At 43.9% G+C, this 13,871-nt stretch overlaps 2 protein-coding genes across 2 annotated transcripts in view; one reads left to right on the plus strand and one right to left on the minus strand.

The window, feature by feature from the left end:
* The first annotated feature begins 241 nt into the window (after nt 1-241).
* On the plus strand, nt 242-3,087 carry GPRIN1 (G protein regulated inducer of neurite outgrowth 1). Its single transcript, XM_074229338.1, is given in 2 exon segments — nt 242-3,014; nt 3,017-3,087. Coding segments are annotated over 2 exon segments (2,844 nt in total).
* Nucleotides 3,088-5,125: 2,038 nt separating this feature from the next.
* Nucleotides 5,126-13,871, minus strand: part of CDHR2 (cadherin related family member 2) — a 59,044-nt gene continuing 50,298 nt past the window's right edge. The window contains exons 26-32 of the mRNA XM_074229352.1: nt 12,407-12,493; nt 12,188-12,248; nt 11,850-11,974; nt 11,605-11,718; nt 9,111-9,191; nt 8,798-8,876; nt 5,126-5,477 (exon numbers count right to left, since the gene is read on the minus strand). Of these exons, the coding sequence (XP_074085453.1) occupies nt 5,346-5,477; nt 8,798-8,876; nt 9,111-9,191; nt 11,605-11,718; nt 11,850-11,974; nt 12,188-12,248; nt 12,407-12,493 (679 nt within the window). The 3' untranslated portion in view covers nt 5,126-5,345. The remainder of the gene's footprint in view (nt 5,478-8,797; nt 8,877-9,110; nt 9,192-11,604; nt 11,719-11,849; nt 11,975-12,187; nt 12,249-12,406; nt 12,494-13,871) is intronic.

The following is a 13,871-nucleotide window of genomic DNA, read 5'->3' on the forward strand; positions in this document are numbered from 1 at the left end:
CTGTGTGGCCTTGGGCAAGCCACTTAACCCCATTGCCTTGTTAAAAAAAAAAAAAAGAATAGATCCATGTGGGCTGGAGGGTGGGAAGGCTTCAAGGAAAAGGTGGGACTTGAAGGAGGAAGTAGACTTTGGATGATTCTTTCACTACTCAGGGTTCTAAATCTGAATAGACTCCTCTGTCTTCTGTTTCAGAACCACTGAGCAGCCATTGGATAGACTATGGCCAAGGGCTTATGGGAGGATGGGCAGCACTAAAGAGACAGCCAGCCTGCAGCTATTGCATCAAGAACCTGGGCCCCACCTACCAGAGGTAGCTCAGTCTGCCACTCTCTGTGATCAGGTTGGGACTTGCCAAACTGCAGACCTGACCATGAGGAATTGCTGTGTGAGTGAGTTGAATCTCCCTAGTAAATCAGCCAGCTCTGAGTCCCAAGGTCTGACTAAGAAGGAGGCCTCAGAGGTGAGTCTGGGACTTAACAACCCTTCTGGACCTGCAGAATTGGCATCTGAATCAGAGGAACAACTACCACTGAGTCCAAAAGAACTGGGTCCTAGTGAGAGCTCCCTAGTTTCTTCGTCTGATCCTAAGGGCTCCAGCCCCTCTCCAAGTTGGACCATGAGGGGAAAGGAGGAGTCAGGGAAAGAGGCAACTTTGGGGCTACCAGAAGAGCCCCCCCAAGAAGACACCATAATAGAGACTTCAGGGCTGCTGCCAGTTTCAACCTCAGGAAAGCCAGATCCTATGTCCTGTGAGGAAAAGGATCCTACTATACTCTTGGGTAAAATAAATTCTGTGACCTTGGAGAACATGGATCCCATGTCCTCAGAAAAAAATGATTCCACCTTCATGGGGATAAAGAATCCCTTGTCCTCAGGAAGATCAGACCCTGCATCTCTGAGAAAGGAGGGTCCTGTGTCACTGGAGAAGGTAGATCCTGTATCCTCAGGGGAAATGGATCTTTTGACCCAGGGGAAAGCAAATCCTATGTTCATGGGAAGGATGGATCCCATTTCCTTAGGGAAAACAGATCCTTCATTCTCAGAGAAGGCAAACTCTATACCTTCTGAGAAGAAAGATCCCATTTTCTTAGGGAAAATGGACTCTCTCACCTTGGGGAAAGAAGTTGCCATTGCCTCAGGAAAGACAGATTCTTTGTCTTCAAGGAAGGTAGATTTTATGGACTCAATGAAGGCAAATTCCATATCCCTGGGGAAAGGGGACCCTGGATCTTCAGGGAAAGAAGATGTCATTGCCTCAGGAAAGGCAGATTCCATATCTGCAGGGAAAGTAGGCCCTGCATCCATAGGGAAAGCGGATTCCACATCTCTGGAGAAAGTGGATCCTGTGCCCTTGGGGAAACCAGATCATATGTCCTTTGGAGAGGTGGATCTAACATCCTTAGAAAAAGTTGATCTTTACTTGGGAAAGACAGTTTCCATTTCTCGAGAGAAAATGGATTCTGTGCCTTTGAAGAAGGTAGATCCCATCTTCTCAGAAAAAGCAAATCCTGTTTCCTCAGAGAAAGCAAAACCTATTCCCTCAGGAAAGAAAGAGCCTATGCTCTCAGGAAAGACAGATCTCATCCCTTTGGGGAAGACAGATCCTATGTCCTTAAAGAAGGAAGATTCCATGTCTTTAGGGAAAACAGATTCTGTCCCCTTGGGGAAGCTGGATCATGTTTCCTTGGACAAAATGGAGTCCATGTCTTTGGGAAAGATAGATTTTGTCTCCTCAGGGAAAGTGGATCTTGTTCCCTCAGACAAGGTAGATCCCATATCCTTGGGGAAGATGGATCCAGTATTCTCAGGGAAAACAGATTCTAGACCCTTGGAAAAGATTGATCCCATATCCTTGGAGAAGGCAGAACTCATATCTTCGAGGAAGGGAGACTCTGTGTCTTCAGAGAAGTTGGATCCCCTGTCCTTGAAGAAGGTGGATCCCAAGCCTTCAGAGAAGGCAAACCCCATGACTGTGGAGAAACTGGATGCTATGTCTTTGGGAAAAGCAGACCCTATGTCCTCCAGGAAGTCTCCAGCTTCAAAAGAACTCCCAGAAAATTCAAGTCAGAACTCAGCCTGCCCTAAACCAGAAACAATCATACCTTCCTCAGACTCCCAGAGGTTGAAAAGAGAAAGTGAAGCACCCCAGAATGCCCAGTCTGATTTTGGCCATAAGGCACCAGCAGCTCTCCTTGTCACTGGATCTGGAACCCCCTCGATGCAGGTCCCTGAGACCCAAGCAACCACAGAGGAATCTCAAAAAACTCTGTCTTCATCCCCAAGCCAAGAATGGTCCTCAGGGCACTCTTCACAATCAGCCCTGCAGAAGATAAACCCAGCTGACCCTGCCAGGGCTGGAGCAGAGGAAATCCCACTGACCCCCAAAGTGATCCAGGAGCTTCCTGGAGCCCCACAGAAAGGAGTAGACCCAATTCCTGTCAGGGAAGTCAGGACTAGGGATAATTTCACCAAGGTACCATCCTGGGATGTGAGCACTCCACAACAGGATGCAGGTATCCAGGCAGATACACGTGCTGTCTGTGTGTCTGTGGCAGTGAGCCCCATGACTCCTCAGGATGGCTCAGGCTCCACAACCTTCAGCTTCCAACCCACTACTCAGAATGCTCCAACCTCTAGGAGTCCTGGACTACTGCTATCCAAGAAGGATGTGGAAATGCAGGTGTCCATGGGTGTGGAGACCCGGTCAGTTGCCACTGGTCCTATGACACCAGTGACCACATCACCCCAGGCCTCATATCCAGAGGTGCAGGTGCGAGCCACTGAAGAAGTCCCTGAGCCTGTGAGGGAGGTCAGCTGGGATGAGAAGGGCATGACATGGGAGGTGTATGGAGCCTCCATGGAGGTAGAGGTGCTAGGCATGGCCATCCAGAAGCACCTGGAAAAGCAGATTGAGGAGCATGGGCGACAAGGGGGACCCTCTGGGCCACAGCTACCTAGTACTCGAGCTGGCTCTCTTAGAGGTGGCCCCCGGTCTGGGGAAATCAAACGTCCCCCCAGTTTGTTCAGGGCCCTGTTGCAAAGTATGAGGAGGCCCCGGTGCTGCTCCCGGGCTGGCCCCACAGCTGAGTGAGCCACCTTTCACCCTACCCTAGCCTTGGGTCCTCCCTATTCCTTTTTATAAATTAACACCAGTGTCTTGTGGTTTCTCAGGCAACACCTCACCTCCCACATCCCCCTCCCCCACTCTCACCTCCTGCTGAAGCCTCTGAAGAGTGAATCACTTTCACAGAATCACATTGGGGGTTCAGAGGCAGACTGATCCCAAAGCCCCCAGGATAAGTCCTCTGGTCAGCCTAAAGTCATCCCTTTCCACTGTGCCTGGGTTCTGTCTTCTGCCTCCCTCAATGCCAGAGGAATGGGTTCACCAAGGAACTGAATATAGCCCAGGGGCTACTGGAAATCTGCTCAACCTTAACCCCACCCCAGTCCTGGCTCCAGGTATCATCTCCACTCTCCTTTTGAAGGCATAAACCCCAGCACCTGTACATGGGGTGTCTCTGATCCAAGGTCCAAATAGTCCTCCAGGTTCTTTTCTCTTCATCACCCCTCCCCCCCATCCTCAGACCTTGGGAGTGGTCTTGGAGTCAATCAGTCCTCTTGACCCCTGGGGTGTCCCCTCCCCAACCTTCTTGACTCAGCCAGAAGTGAGGAGGAGAGAAGAGAGAGGCTGCATTTGCTACCCTAGGACCACAAAACCTAATACCAGCTGACATTCCTACTCTTGTGACCCAAAGTTGGCAAAGTATTTTACATTTGTTTTCTCACTTGGTTCTCACAATGGCCTCATGAGACAGGAGAGACCACAGGTATTTTATCATCTCCATTTTACTCATGGGGAAACAAGCTCAGAGAGCTAAGTAAATTGGCCTCAATTTGAGAGCTAGGCATGTCAGAGACAGGATTTGAATTCCTGTCTCTCCTGATCCCAGACCCATTATCACATTGCCTCTCACACAGAGTCCTAAATAAGGCAATGCATGAGAAATTCAATTTGATTGTAAGGTCTGTATGCACATGAAGCCCTGATGTAAGACCTTCAAGTGAGTATGTAAAGTCTCAAATCTGTGAGCCTCTGAGTGTGGAGGACCCCAAACACTGCCAAAGCTACCAAAATTTCTCAAATGGCCAATGCGTCCCCATTTCTGAATCATGCAACAGCCAGGCCATGTCTGGCTTATTTGGGAAATGGGATGTAGAAAATGACAAGGACACTTGAATGACCTAGAATGATCTCTTATCTCTTAGACTGTGCTACAAAAGTTGGGCTGGGGGGGGCACCAGATTTTCTTCTGGTCTTCAATTTCTTCTGTTTAGAGAGGCAGGGAAATTCCTCAAGCCTTCTCCCTGATTTCCCTCAATTGAAATCTATTTCTAAATGCCTAGGACAGCTAAAGGGAGCTGCTATTAAAACAATCTGTTTACTCTCTGGTTGGTATGCCCAAGGCAACTCAGAAGGAGGCTCATAGACCATGTCAGGGTTCATAGTCAAGAATTTACAGATAAGTGCCATGGGTTATAAATTGGATAAGGGGTCACAAACCAGAGGTTACAGAAAGAAAGAGGAGTATGTTAAGTATGCTACAAGCTTAGAAAAGGCATAATGAATTATGAACTTTTAGACAGTCTACAGCTAAAGACAGGCTGAGGTTCTCAGATAGGAAAGGGTTCATGAGTCAGGGAATGACAGAGTGGTCACAGGTCAGAGTAAGATAACAGATTAGTCAGAGACTAAACAGATCAGAATTCAAGGGAAGATGACAAATAAAACCACTAAACTGCGAGCAAAGGCAGCTATCCCTTTAAAGATATCCTATATCCCCCTCAATGAAACCACTCCCTGCCCTGGGTCCTCCTAGATTTTCTCCTTTCCCTGCTTGTTATCTCCTCTCTCCTGGGTATGATGTGAGCTCGCCCTATCATCTGTAGTGACCAAATCATAACTCCTCATTCCAGTGCCTGACAAATGTCCTACCCCAACTCCCCCTGCCCATTGTTTTAGGGTACAATTTGTCAACCTGTACATTGATAATAAAACATTTCCCCAAATCTGAGGCCTGATTGATTGAATTGGTGGGATGGTTGGAAAGATAAACTATACCATACATACAAGAGAATTAATTTATTATAGACACATACTGATGCCATATAAGACGAATGAGAGATAATGGACAGTAGTGAAGCACTGAGTCTCTCAGTGGCTCTACATTCCAAAGGCAATCGGGTCTGGACTCAGATTTTCTGATATGTGTTATGGGGGAAGGAGGAGTGAGGGAGAGGGTAACTTCAGGAGTGGGGTGAAAGGGTGGAATGTGGTGTAGGCAGGATCAGAGATCGGTGGTATTCAGAGCCATGTTGACTTCACCCAGTTTCAGCACCTTGTCCTTTTCTTGATTTTTGCCCTTTCCTGCTTTCAGCACCACGGCCAGCGGTTCCGCTGTGATCAACTCCTGTTTATCCTAGGGAGGCAGAAGCCAGTTGCCAATCAAGGGTGAAGAAAGGTTCCCCTGCCTTGCCCACTGAGGGGCATAGGCTGGAGTCTCCACTGTGGTAACAGGGGATAGTGGAGGACATCTAGTCCCCTACATAAGCAGTGCTGTAGGACCTGGAAGGATAGATCTGAGAATTCCAGTGATGACTGGGGAATGAGACATATGGAAAGGTTTCCACTGGGAACTAAGAAATGTGTCCTATTGAACTGCCATTTAGACCCATACCCAAGAATCAAGGTTTGTCAAAATGGTTTTTCCCACTATCATTTCTGGTCTGGATGCATGGTGCCCTTCTCCCACCACTCCTACCCCCAACCCAGGATGCTCAGTCAGGAACTCAATCAGCAAATGATTCTTGCATCAGATTAGACCTAAGACCCTGTGCTCTTTGCTAAGTAGGAGACAAAAGGGGACGGGGGTGAGGGGATGAAGAAAGTAATAAAGAAGAGAGTGATACCTGCTCTTAGAGGGTTCATGATCCAGTAGAGTGGCTATGTAATAGAATAATTAGCTATATTACAGGGTAGGAAGGAATAAATATATATAAAAAAGTGTAAACTTAGTCAGAGGTGGGGAGGTCTATCAAGGAAGGAAGCATTTAAACTAAACCTTGAAGACTGAGAAAAGGAATATTTAAGAAGATTTCAGATGGAGCATTGTAGATACAGAGCAAAGACAGGAAAGGAGGGGAAAAATATGTGCAGGTGTGCCTTTCTCCTAGCAAAAAATTCAGTATTTACTTATGTGAATCAAGTGTTTGTAATTCAAACCCCATTTTCAATGTACAAGTGGAGCTTGCTACTTAAAGAAGGACTATAGTGAGCTCTTCTGAAAAATAAAACTTCTGTTTTGTCAATTCACTGTTTTGAAAATAAAAACATTCTTAAAATGAAGCTTATATGTGTCCATGGTTTTCTCATCTGAAAATTTCAGAGTCACCCTTTAGGTGACTGGGGTGACCTGAGGTACCATCAACTTGCTTGGGGGCAACATCAAAGTGGTACATTCTCTCTCCCAGAACTTTTTAATGTCTCAGGGTCCCTGGTCTTCCAGGAAAGACTCTCTCTCTCTCTCTCTCTCTCTCTCTCTCTCTCTCTCTCTCTCTCTCTCTCTCTCTCTCTCTCTCTCTCCCTCTCCCTCTCCCTCTCCCTCTCCCTCTCCCTCTCCCTCTCCCTCTCCCTCTCCTTTTCTCCCTCCCCTCTCCTTCCCTCTCTCTTCCTTCCATCCCTCATCTTCCTTTATTCCTTCCCCCCTCTCTCTTTCTCCCCAGACTACTCTGGACTCTTTCCTGACTGAGACTTTTCCATTCCCTGATAAACAGTGGAACATTTGAAGGCCCCATGAGGATCCCAAAGGCTAAAACCTTACAAAGAATTCCCTTGGCTTCTCCCCATCAGCAACCCTCCCCATCTTGAACATAGCTTGTCAGAGAAAGAAGGAACCTTAGGGGTCACCCGACCCCAAATCATCATTCAACAAAGAAATAAAGTGAGACCCAGAGCTGGTAAGAGATTTGCTCAAGGGATTCTCCACCTTCAATGCCACAGAGATCCTGAGGGATTCTTCCCTCGCTCAATTCATTCCAGTTCCCTGGAGGAGGAGCTGTGGGTCTGAGAAAGAGGTCCATAGGGAGATGCTGGGGAGTTTGGTGGAGTGCAATGGAAAGAACCCCGATTTGGGACCACAGCATCCACAGAGATCATAAAATACAGAACAGGAGGAGACCTTAAGAAAGCTCTTATTTTATTTTCTAGATTAGTAACTTGAGGCCCAGGGACAACTGGCAATTTGATATAAGCCATACAAGCAGGCTAAACAGCAGAGCCAGAATTTTACCTCTGGTCCTTTGATTTCAAATCCAGGATATTGAGCCTGAAAACTTAAGTGGGGAAACCCCATTGCCAGAGCCAAACCCACTTGGGAGCAGAAGCTTGGGCTGTAGAAACATATTTGAAATTGGTTTCCCTCCCCATTCCTTTGTTTCAGATAAAGTCAAAGTTCCCTTTTAAAAAATACTACTCTTTGACTCCAAATAGATAATCTATATCGAATTGTTTGACTTCTCAATAGAGGGAGGAAGGAAGGGAGAGAATTTGGAACCCAAAGTTTTTAAAATGAATGTTAACAATGTTTTACATGTATATCAAATTTTAAAAATCAAATAAGACATGAAGTGCCTATATTAGCTTGTTTCTGTCAAGGCAGGGTAGAGGGAATGGAGGGAGGGAAAAATGTGAAACTCAAAATTTTGTAAAAATATGATTGGTAAAAACTATCCTTGCATGTAGTGAGAGAAAAATAAAATATTTAAATTTTTAAAAAATCAAATAAAAACATCACTCTTGTTTCATCTACTCTAAAGAACTCAGTGTTAAAAGATCTGGATTTCAATTCATTTCCCTATTTGTAAAAATGGGAGTGAGGATATTGATTCTTAGTTTGCTTTAACTATATCGCTTGAGAATTCTGAGGGACAATTCTTTATAAACACTAAAGTTCTATATAAATGTCAGATATTAAGAATGATGGTAGGAAAGGGTTTTGTCTCTTTCTGGACCAAATAGGTCTGAAAACAGATGTGTAAAGAATGAGCTGACAACATGCTGATTTTTTGTTGACAAGTGGAATGTAGCTGAGAATACAAAAAGAATTACAGTGTTATTATGGAAGACAGAAAAGTTAAGCTCACAAGATATCAAGAACTTGAAGAATCTTTAGAATGTAAATGATCAAGGTAGGAGAATCTTAGAGTAGATTGTCATAGTTGGAGACGTCTTTCCATAGAACATAAAATATCAGTTCTAGAAACAATTATGTTGGAGTATATAATCCATAATGTTATAGTTGGAAAGAATTCAGATAGTACAAATTCATAAGTTGACAGATGAGAAAACTGAGACACTATCTTGTATTGCTATTATTTGTGGATGAAGGCTTAACCTTCTACTAGATCACAAGTTCCCCCAAAGGAAGAATTGTGAATCATTCTTTCCTTCTTATTTCCATTATGGATGAGCATAGGACAGGGTCTTTCTCATAGTAGTTGTAAAATTTCTTGCTGATGATAGTGACAATAATAATTAAGGGTGATGGTAAAGATTTTGACCATGATCATTTTCTTGACTGTCTGTAAAAGTGCCTGCTGGATCCCTGAAAAATTAGTCACTGGACTAGTCCTGAGCAAAAAAAAAAAAAAAAAAAAACCCTTTGAGGTTTTCCTCCCTGAATCCCAACAGACCATGGAATCCCAAGGATTAGGAATGTTCTCACCTCCCTCCCTTTCTCACCTTGGGCTTCTTCCCTGGGTCCATGTCCATAACTATGTCCACATCTGTGTCCACCTTGTTCTCATCCAGGGAGTTGATGCTGAAAGAGAAGATTGAGTTCCAAAAAAGACAGAACAAGACCCTTAGCTTGGGATAAAGGGATTCTTCCTTATGAACAGAACCCCAGGGATCCCCCAGGGCTGGTTTATCCTTAAACCCAGTCCCTTACAGAAGCAAATTATCTCTAAAGACCACTTAAGAATCCCTCAAGAGGAGCAGGTCAGGAATAAAGTAGTCTGTTTAAGCAAGAAGGATAAAAGGAGGGGCTGCTCACCTGGCAACATCTTCTTCATTATGGGAGGAAAGAGATTCAAACCCCAGATCCATTGAAGAGAAATTGAGCATGGGGTTGGCTCTAGAAGAATCAGACAATTTAAGAGCTTGGAAGGACCTCTGGGGCTAACTAACCCTAAGGTCCTTTCCAGTATTAAATCTATGATCTCACTACAACCTCCCCTTAGTGCAAGAATCTTTTTGACACATAGCTAGCTATCTGGCCTCTACTTGAGCTTCTCCAGCAAGTCAACTTACTACCTTGTGAGTAAGTTCCTCATATGACAATCATAGAATCATTGAGTGTTAGAGCTGTAAGGAAACACTCTTAAACGTTTCTTCCCCTTCTCCACCACCATTTCACAGCATGGAACAATGGAAAGAACACTTGACTCTGAATTCAGAGGATCTAGATTCATATCCTGACTCTGATACTTATTACCTGCTTGACCTTGGATAGGTCACTTAACTGCCCTGGATCCTGGTTTTATCATCTACACAATGAGGAAGCTGACCTTGATGTCAGTCCCTTGAAGGAACTCTGAAGTCCTTTCCAGCTGTAGATACAAAATGCTATCATCCCCCTCTAAATTTTCCAGAAGATCCACCCAAAGTTGTGGAAGGCTTCCTGTCACTTTGAACATTCCACATTACCAGATATCAGATAAAGGTATCAGATAACCAAATTGACTTCCCCAAAGTCACATTGGCAGAACTGTGACTTAAACCCAAATTTCCTTTAGAAATCTTCTCTTATGTTGAACCAAAATCTATCTCCACATAGAATAAGTGTTATCTTTCCTTTCCACAATCACCCCTCAAATATTTGATGACAGCCACAAGTTCTCCTAAATCTTCTCTTTTCCAAGTTAAACAGTTTCATTTCTTTCAATGTAGTCTTTCATGGCAAGATCTCCAGTCCTGTCACTGATCATCTTCCTCTATGTGAACTCTGGCTTAAATGTAGAACATTTCAGAGCTGGAAGAAACTTGAGAGATCATTTGACCCTATTTCCATAAATCAGGAGACCCCAAGGAAAGAAAAGGACAGGCTCCAAATCACACAGACATGGTTTAGTAGCACAAGTCCATAATTTGGAGTCAGCACAAATCCTGATTCTAACACTTGCTACCTGTGGAACTTTGAGGAAATCATTTAACCTTTTAGGACCCAGGTCCTCCTTTGTAAAATAAGGATAATTCCCATGCTAAATTCTTAGTTTCTCAATCTTTGAAATGGGGATAATAGCATCTATATTTCAAAGAGTCGTGAAGATTGCAATAAATCTTAAAGGAAATGTGTGTATTTTTTTTTTAGTTTTTACAAGGCAGTGGGTTAAGTGACTTGCCCAAAGTCACACAGCTAGGTAATTACTATGTGTCCGAGACCATATCTGAACTCAGGTCCTCCTAACTCCAGGGCCAGTGCTCTACCCACTGTGCCATCTAGCTGCCCTTAAATGTGTGTATTTTTAATGTCATTTCCTCTTCTCTAAAGTGAAGAAGTTGGACAAGATGGCACCAAGGGCCCTTCCAGCTCTAAACTCCATAATTTTGATTCCATTTGAACCTAGAACTAAAACTCAGGGTCCTCAATTCAAAGACAGGGGACTTGCTGGATTTGGAACAAGAAAACAATGGTTTAGAATCCTGCTGCCACAGACTATTCCTAGCTGAGTGACTCTGGGTAGGTCATTTGACTTTGCTGACCTTCATTGTCTTCAATTGTAAAGTGAGGTAATAGTAGTCCCATTTCCCACAGTTGTAGTGAGAATTGAGATTACATTTGTAAAACTTTGCAAGCTTTGAAGTGCTATGCAAACATCTATTGTTATAATTACACCTAAGGATAAGACTCCCAGAACCAGATGGTTTCTTTTAGTCTATTCTCAATGCTCACAATAATAACAATAATAATAACTAGCATTTATAGGATATAAGGTTTTAAAAAGCCTTTTACATGCCATTTCTTTGATTCTCATATTAATCCTGAGAGAGAGAGAGAGAGAGAGAGAGAGAGAGAGAGAGAGAGAGATGCTATTATTATTCCCATTTTATAGATAAGAAAACTGACACTGAGGAGTTGTATCTGCCCAGGGCCTGGTATAAGTGCCTGGGCACTTGGATCTTCCTGACTCCAAGCCTAGCATTCTATCTTCTGAGCCACCTAGTTAACAATCCTCATTAACCCTTCTTCTAGTTGTTTTCCCAGGCCCAGGAAAGGGAGAGAGATGTTTGTCCTTCATTTTCAAAGATCACAACACCAGGGAGGAAATGCCATGACAAGCACATAGGACAACTGGAGATGGTCCTGGATGCCAGGCAATCGGGGTTAAGTGACTTGCCCAAAATCACACAGCTAGTAAGAGTCAAATGTCTGAAACAGGATTTGCATTTCTATTATCCTGACTATTATCCTATTATCCTATTATTCCCCATTCCTGCCCTCAATATTATCACCACCATCAGCCAGTCAATCCAGAGATGCTGCTCACTTCTCCGAATTAAACAGGTTTGTCCCAGGGATTACAGGACCCTGCAGGTTGTATCCAGGGCTTGTCTTCTTGGCCTCTTTAGCAGCCTTCACAGCTCTAAGCTTCCTATTATAGCTGAGGAACAAGAGAGAAGTGAGTCGGCTCACAGGCAGAATTATGGTGGTGGAAAAGGGGAATAGGGATCTTTTATAGAGATGGGAAACAGGGGTAAACTGGGGTTCCCAAGACTACTGGTCCCAGGATACCTTCTTCTGGTACATGCCAATGATACAGCCATGATAATGATAAGAAGTATCAAGGCAACCCCTAGCCCCACAATGATGCTGAGGAGCTCCTTCTCTTTGTCCTGCTTTGTCTCCTCCCCAGAGCCCTGGAAGATCAAAAGGATTTTTATTATCATCCCTCATTCCCAATTCTCATCCTATCCACTTTCTCCCAGTCTCCAACAACCCCCCCCCTTACTCAATTCCCATCTTCCAACCCCTTGCTCTCTCCTTCCAGTTCCTAATCCCTTTTTCTGTCCCTCCCCTCAACTCCCATCTTTTAACCCCTCCCTCTTTTCTACCTGACTAAAGGTACTCACAATCACCACCAGCCCAAGTTGTAGCAGTGTGGCTAACACCTCCTGGTCATTCCGGATGAGTCTAACCAGGAGAAGAGCAGTTAGTCTCCTGCTCTAGGGACTGGAGACACTGCTTGTCCCTAAGGCAGGAAGTTGGATCTCATCCTGGACCTCTATTGCCTCTCCGCTCCACAAATCCATCATCACCCATGACCTTCAGTCACCCATGCAAAAACTCACATATTGAGATCATTGAGGGTCAAGGCTGTTCCATTGGGGTACACAAAGTAGGCGTCCATAAAAGATAAGCCTTTAGCTCTGAAAGAACTATAAACAGAGGAGGTTAAAACATGGGAACAAGTCAGAGGGTTCTAGAATCTCAGGAGAAGAAGGAATCTCAGAGGTCATAAGGCTCTACTAGAAAAATTAAGTTTACTATCTTCCATGTTAACCCATTCCTATCTTATTAGTTAGGAAGCTCTCCTTTCTCTCTAGCTTTAAACTATTTTCTTATTTCTATCCATGGTTCTTTGCTCTGGCCTGAGAGGTCAAACAGGACTAACTGAATCCTTTTCCTTCAATGCATTCTTTTGACACATTGTGACAGCTATTATACCCCAATCCCCAACCCATTCTTCTCCAAGCTTAACCTTCCAGTTTTGTCAACAAATGGTCTCGCTTCCTCTCACTATTCCCATTGCCCTTTTCTGTATGTGCTCTAATTTTCCAAAATGAAAAGCCTAGAATTGAAAACAATCCAGATGTGCTCTGGCCAAGGCAGAGAACATCAGGGCTATAACCTCTCTCACTCTGGACACAACATTTCTATTAATCTATCCTAAGATCAAATTCATTTCCCCCCAATTGCATATCATATTATAATGTGAACTCATGGAACTTGAAATCCAATAAGACCCTTCTCCCAACTAGGTCATATAAAAAGTTATCAAGTCATGCCTCCTTGTTCTGCCTTATGGTAGTTATTTATGCCTATACTTTATCTCTACAACTGTACTATGGGCATCCTAAGAGCAGGGACTGTTTAACAGTGTTATAGTGAGATCTGTAAGGAACTAACTCTTGGTGCTAGGACTAGATTAGTGAGGTTGAGGCTCTTCAGGGAACAGAGCTGCTGATTAAGTGCCTAAGATAGAAGGTCTGGAGGTAATATGTGAGATCTAGGACTTCTCCTCGGGGGAAGGAATTGGGATCAGGGAGATATCTTGCTTCTTTGGGGGACTCTTCAAGCAGAGTCTTATAATGCCTATAACTTTGGGGACAGTAAGAGGAGCTGAGGCTTGATGGGAGAAGGGACTTGGCCAACCAAGAGTTCATAGGAAAAGAAATTGAAGGTTTTAATGGATTCCAACTTCAAAGTTTGTCATCACTGTGAAGTGATAGCCAAGAAATCTCTTTTCCTCAAGTTTTCCAAGAAAAAACTATGCCTGGATCTCTCCTTTGACCCCTAGAGGAAGTTAGGTGGTACAGTGGGGTGCACATTGAATCTGGAGTCAGGATAAACCTGGGTGAAATCCAGCTTCAGACATTAGCTGTGTGATCTTGGGTAAGTCCCTTAACTTCCACCCTATTTTCTTCATCTACAAAATAGGGATAATAGCTTACCAGGGTTGATGTGAAGATCAAATAAAATATTTTAAGCACAAAGAAAACATATAAGCACCTTGTTTAAATGCTTGATTCCTTG

This window comes from Macrotis lagotis, chromosome 1, assembly GCF_037893015.1.
Source record: "Macrotis lagotis isolate mMagLag1 chromosome 1, bilby.v1.9.chrom.fasta, whole genome shotgun sequence".
Taxonomy (NCBI): Eukaryota; Metazoa; Chordata; class Mammalia; order Peramelemorphia; family Peramelidae; genus Macrotis; species Macrotis lagotis.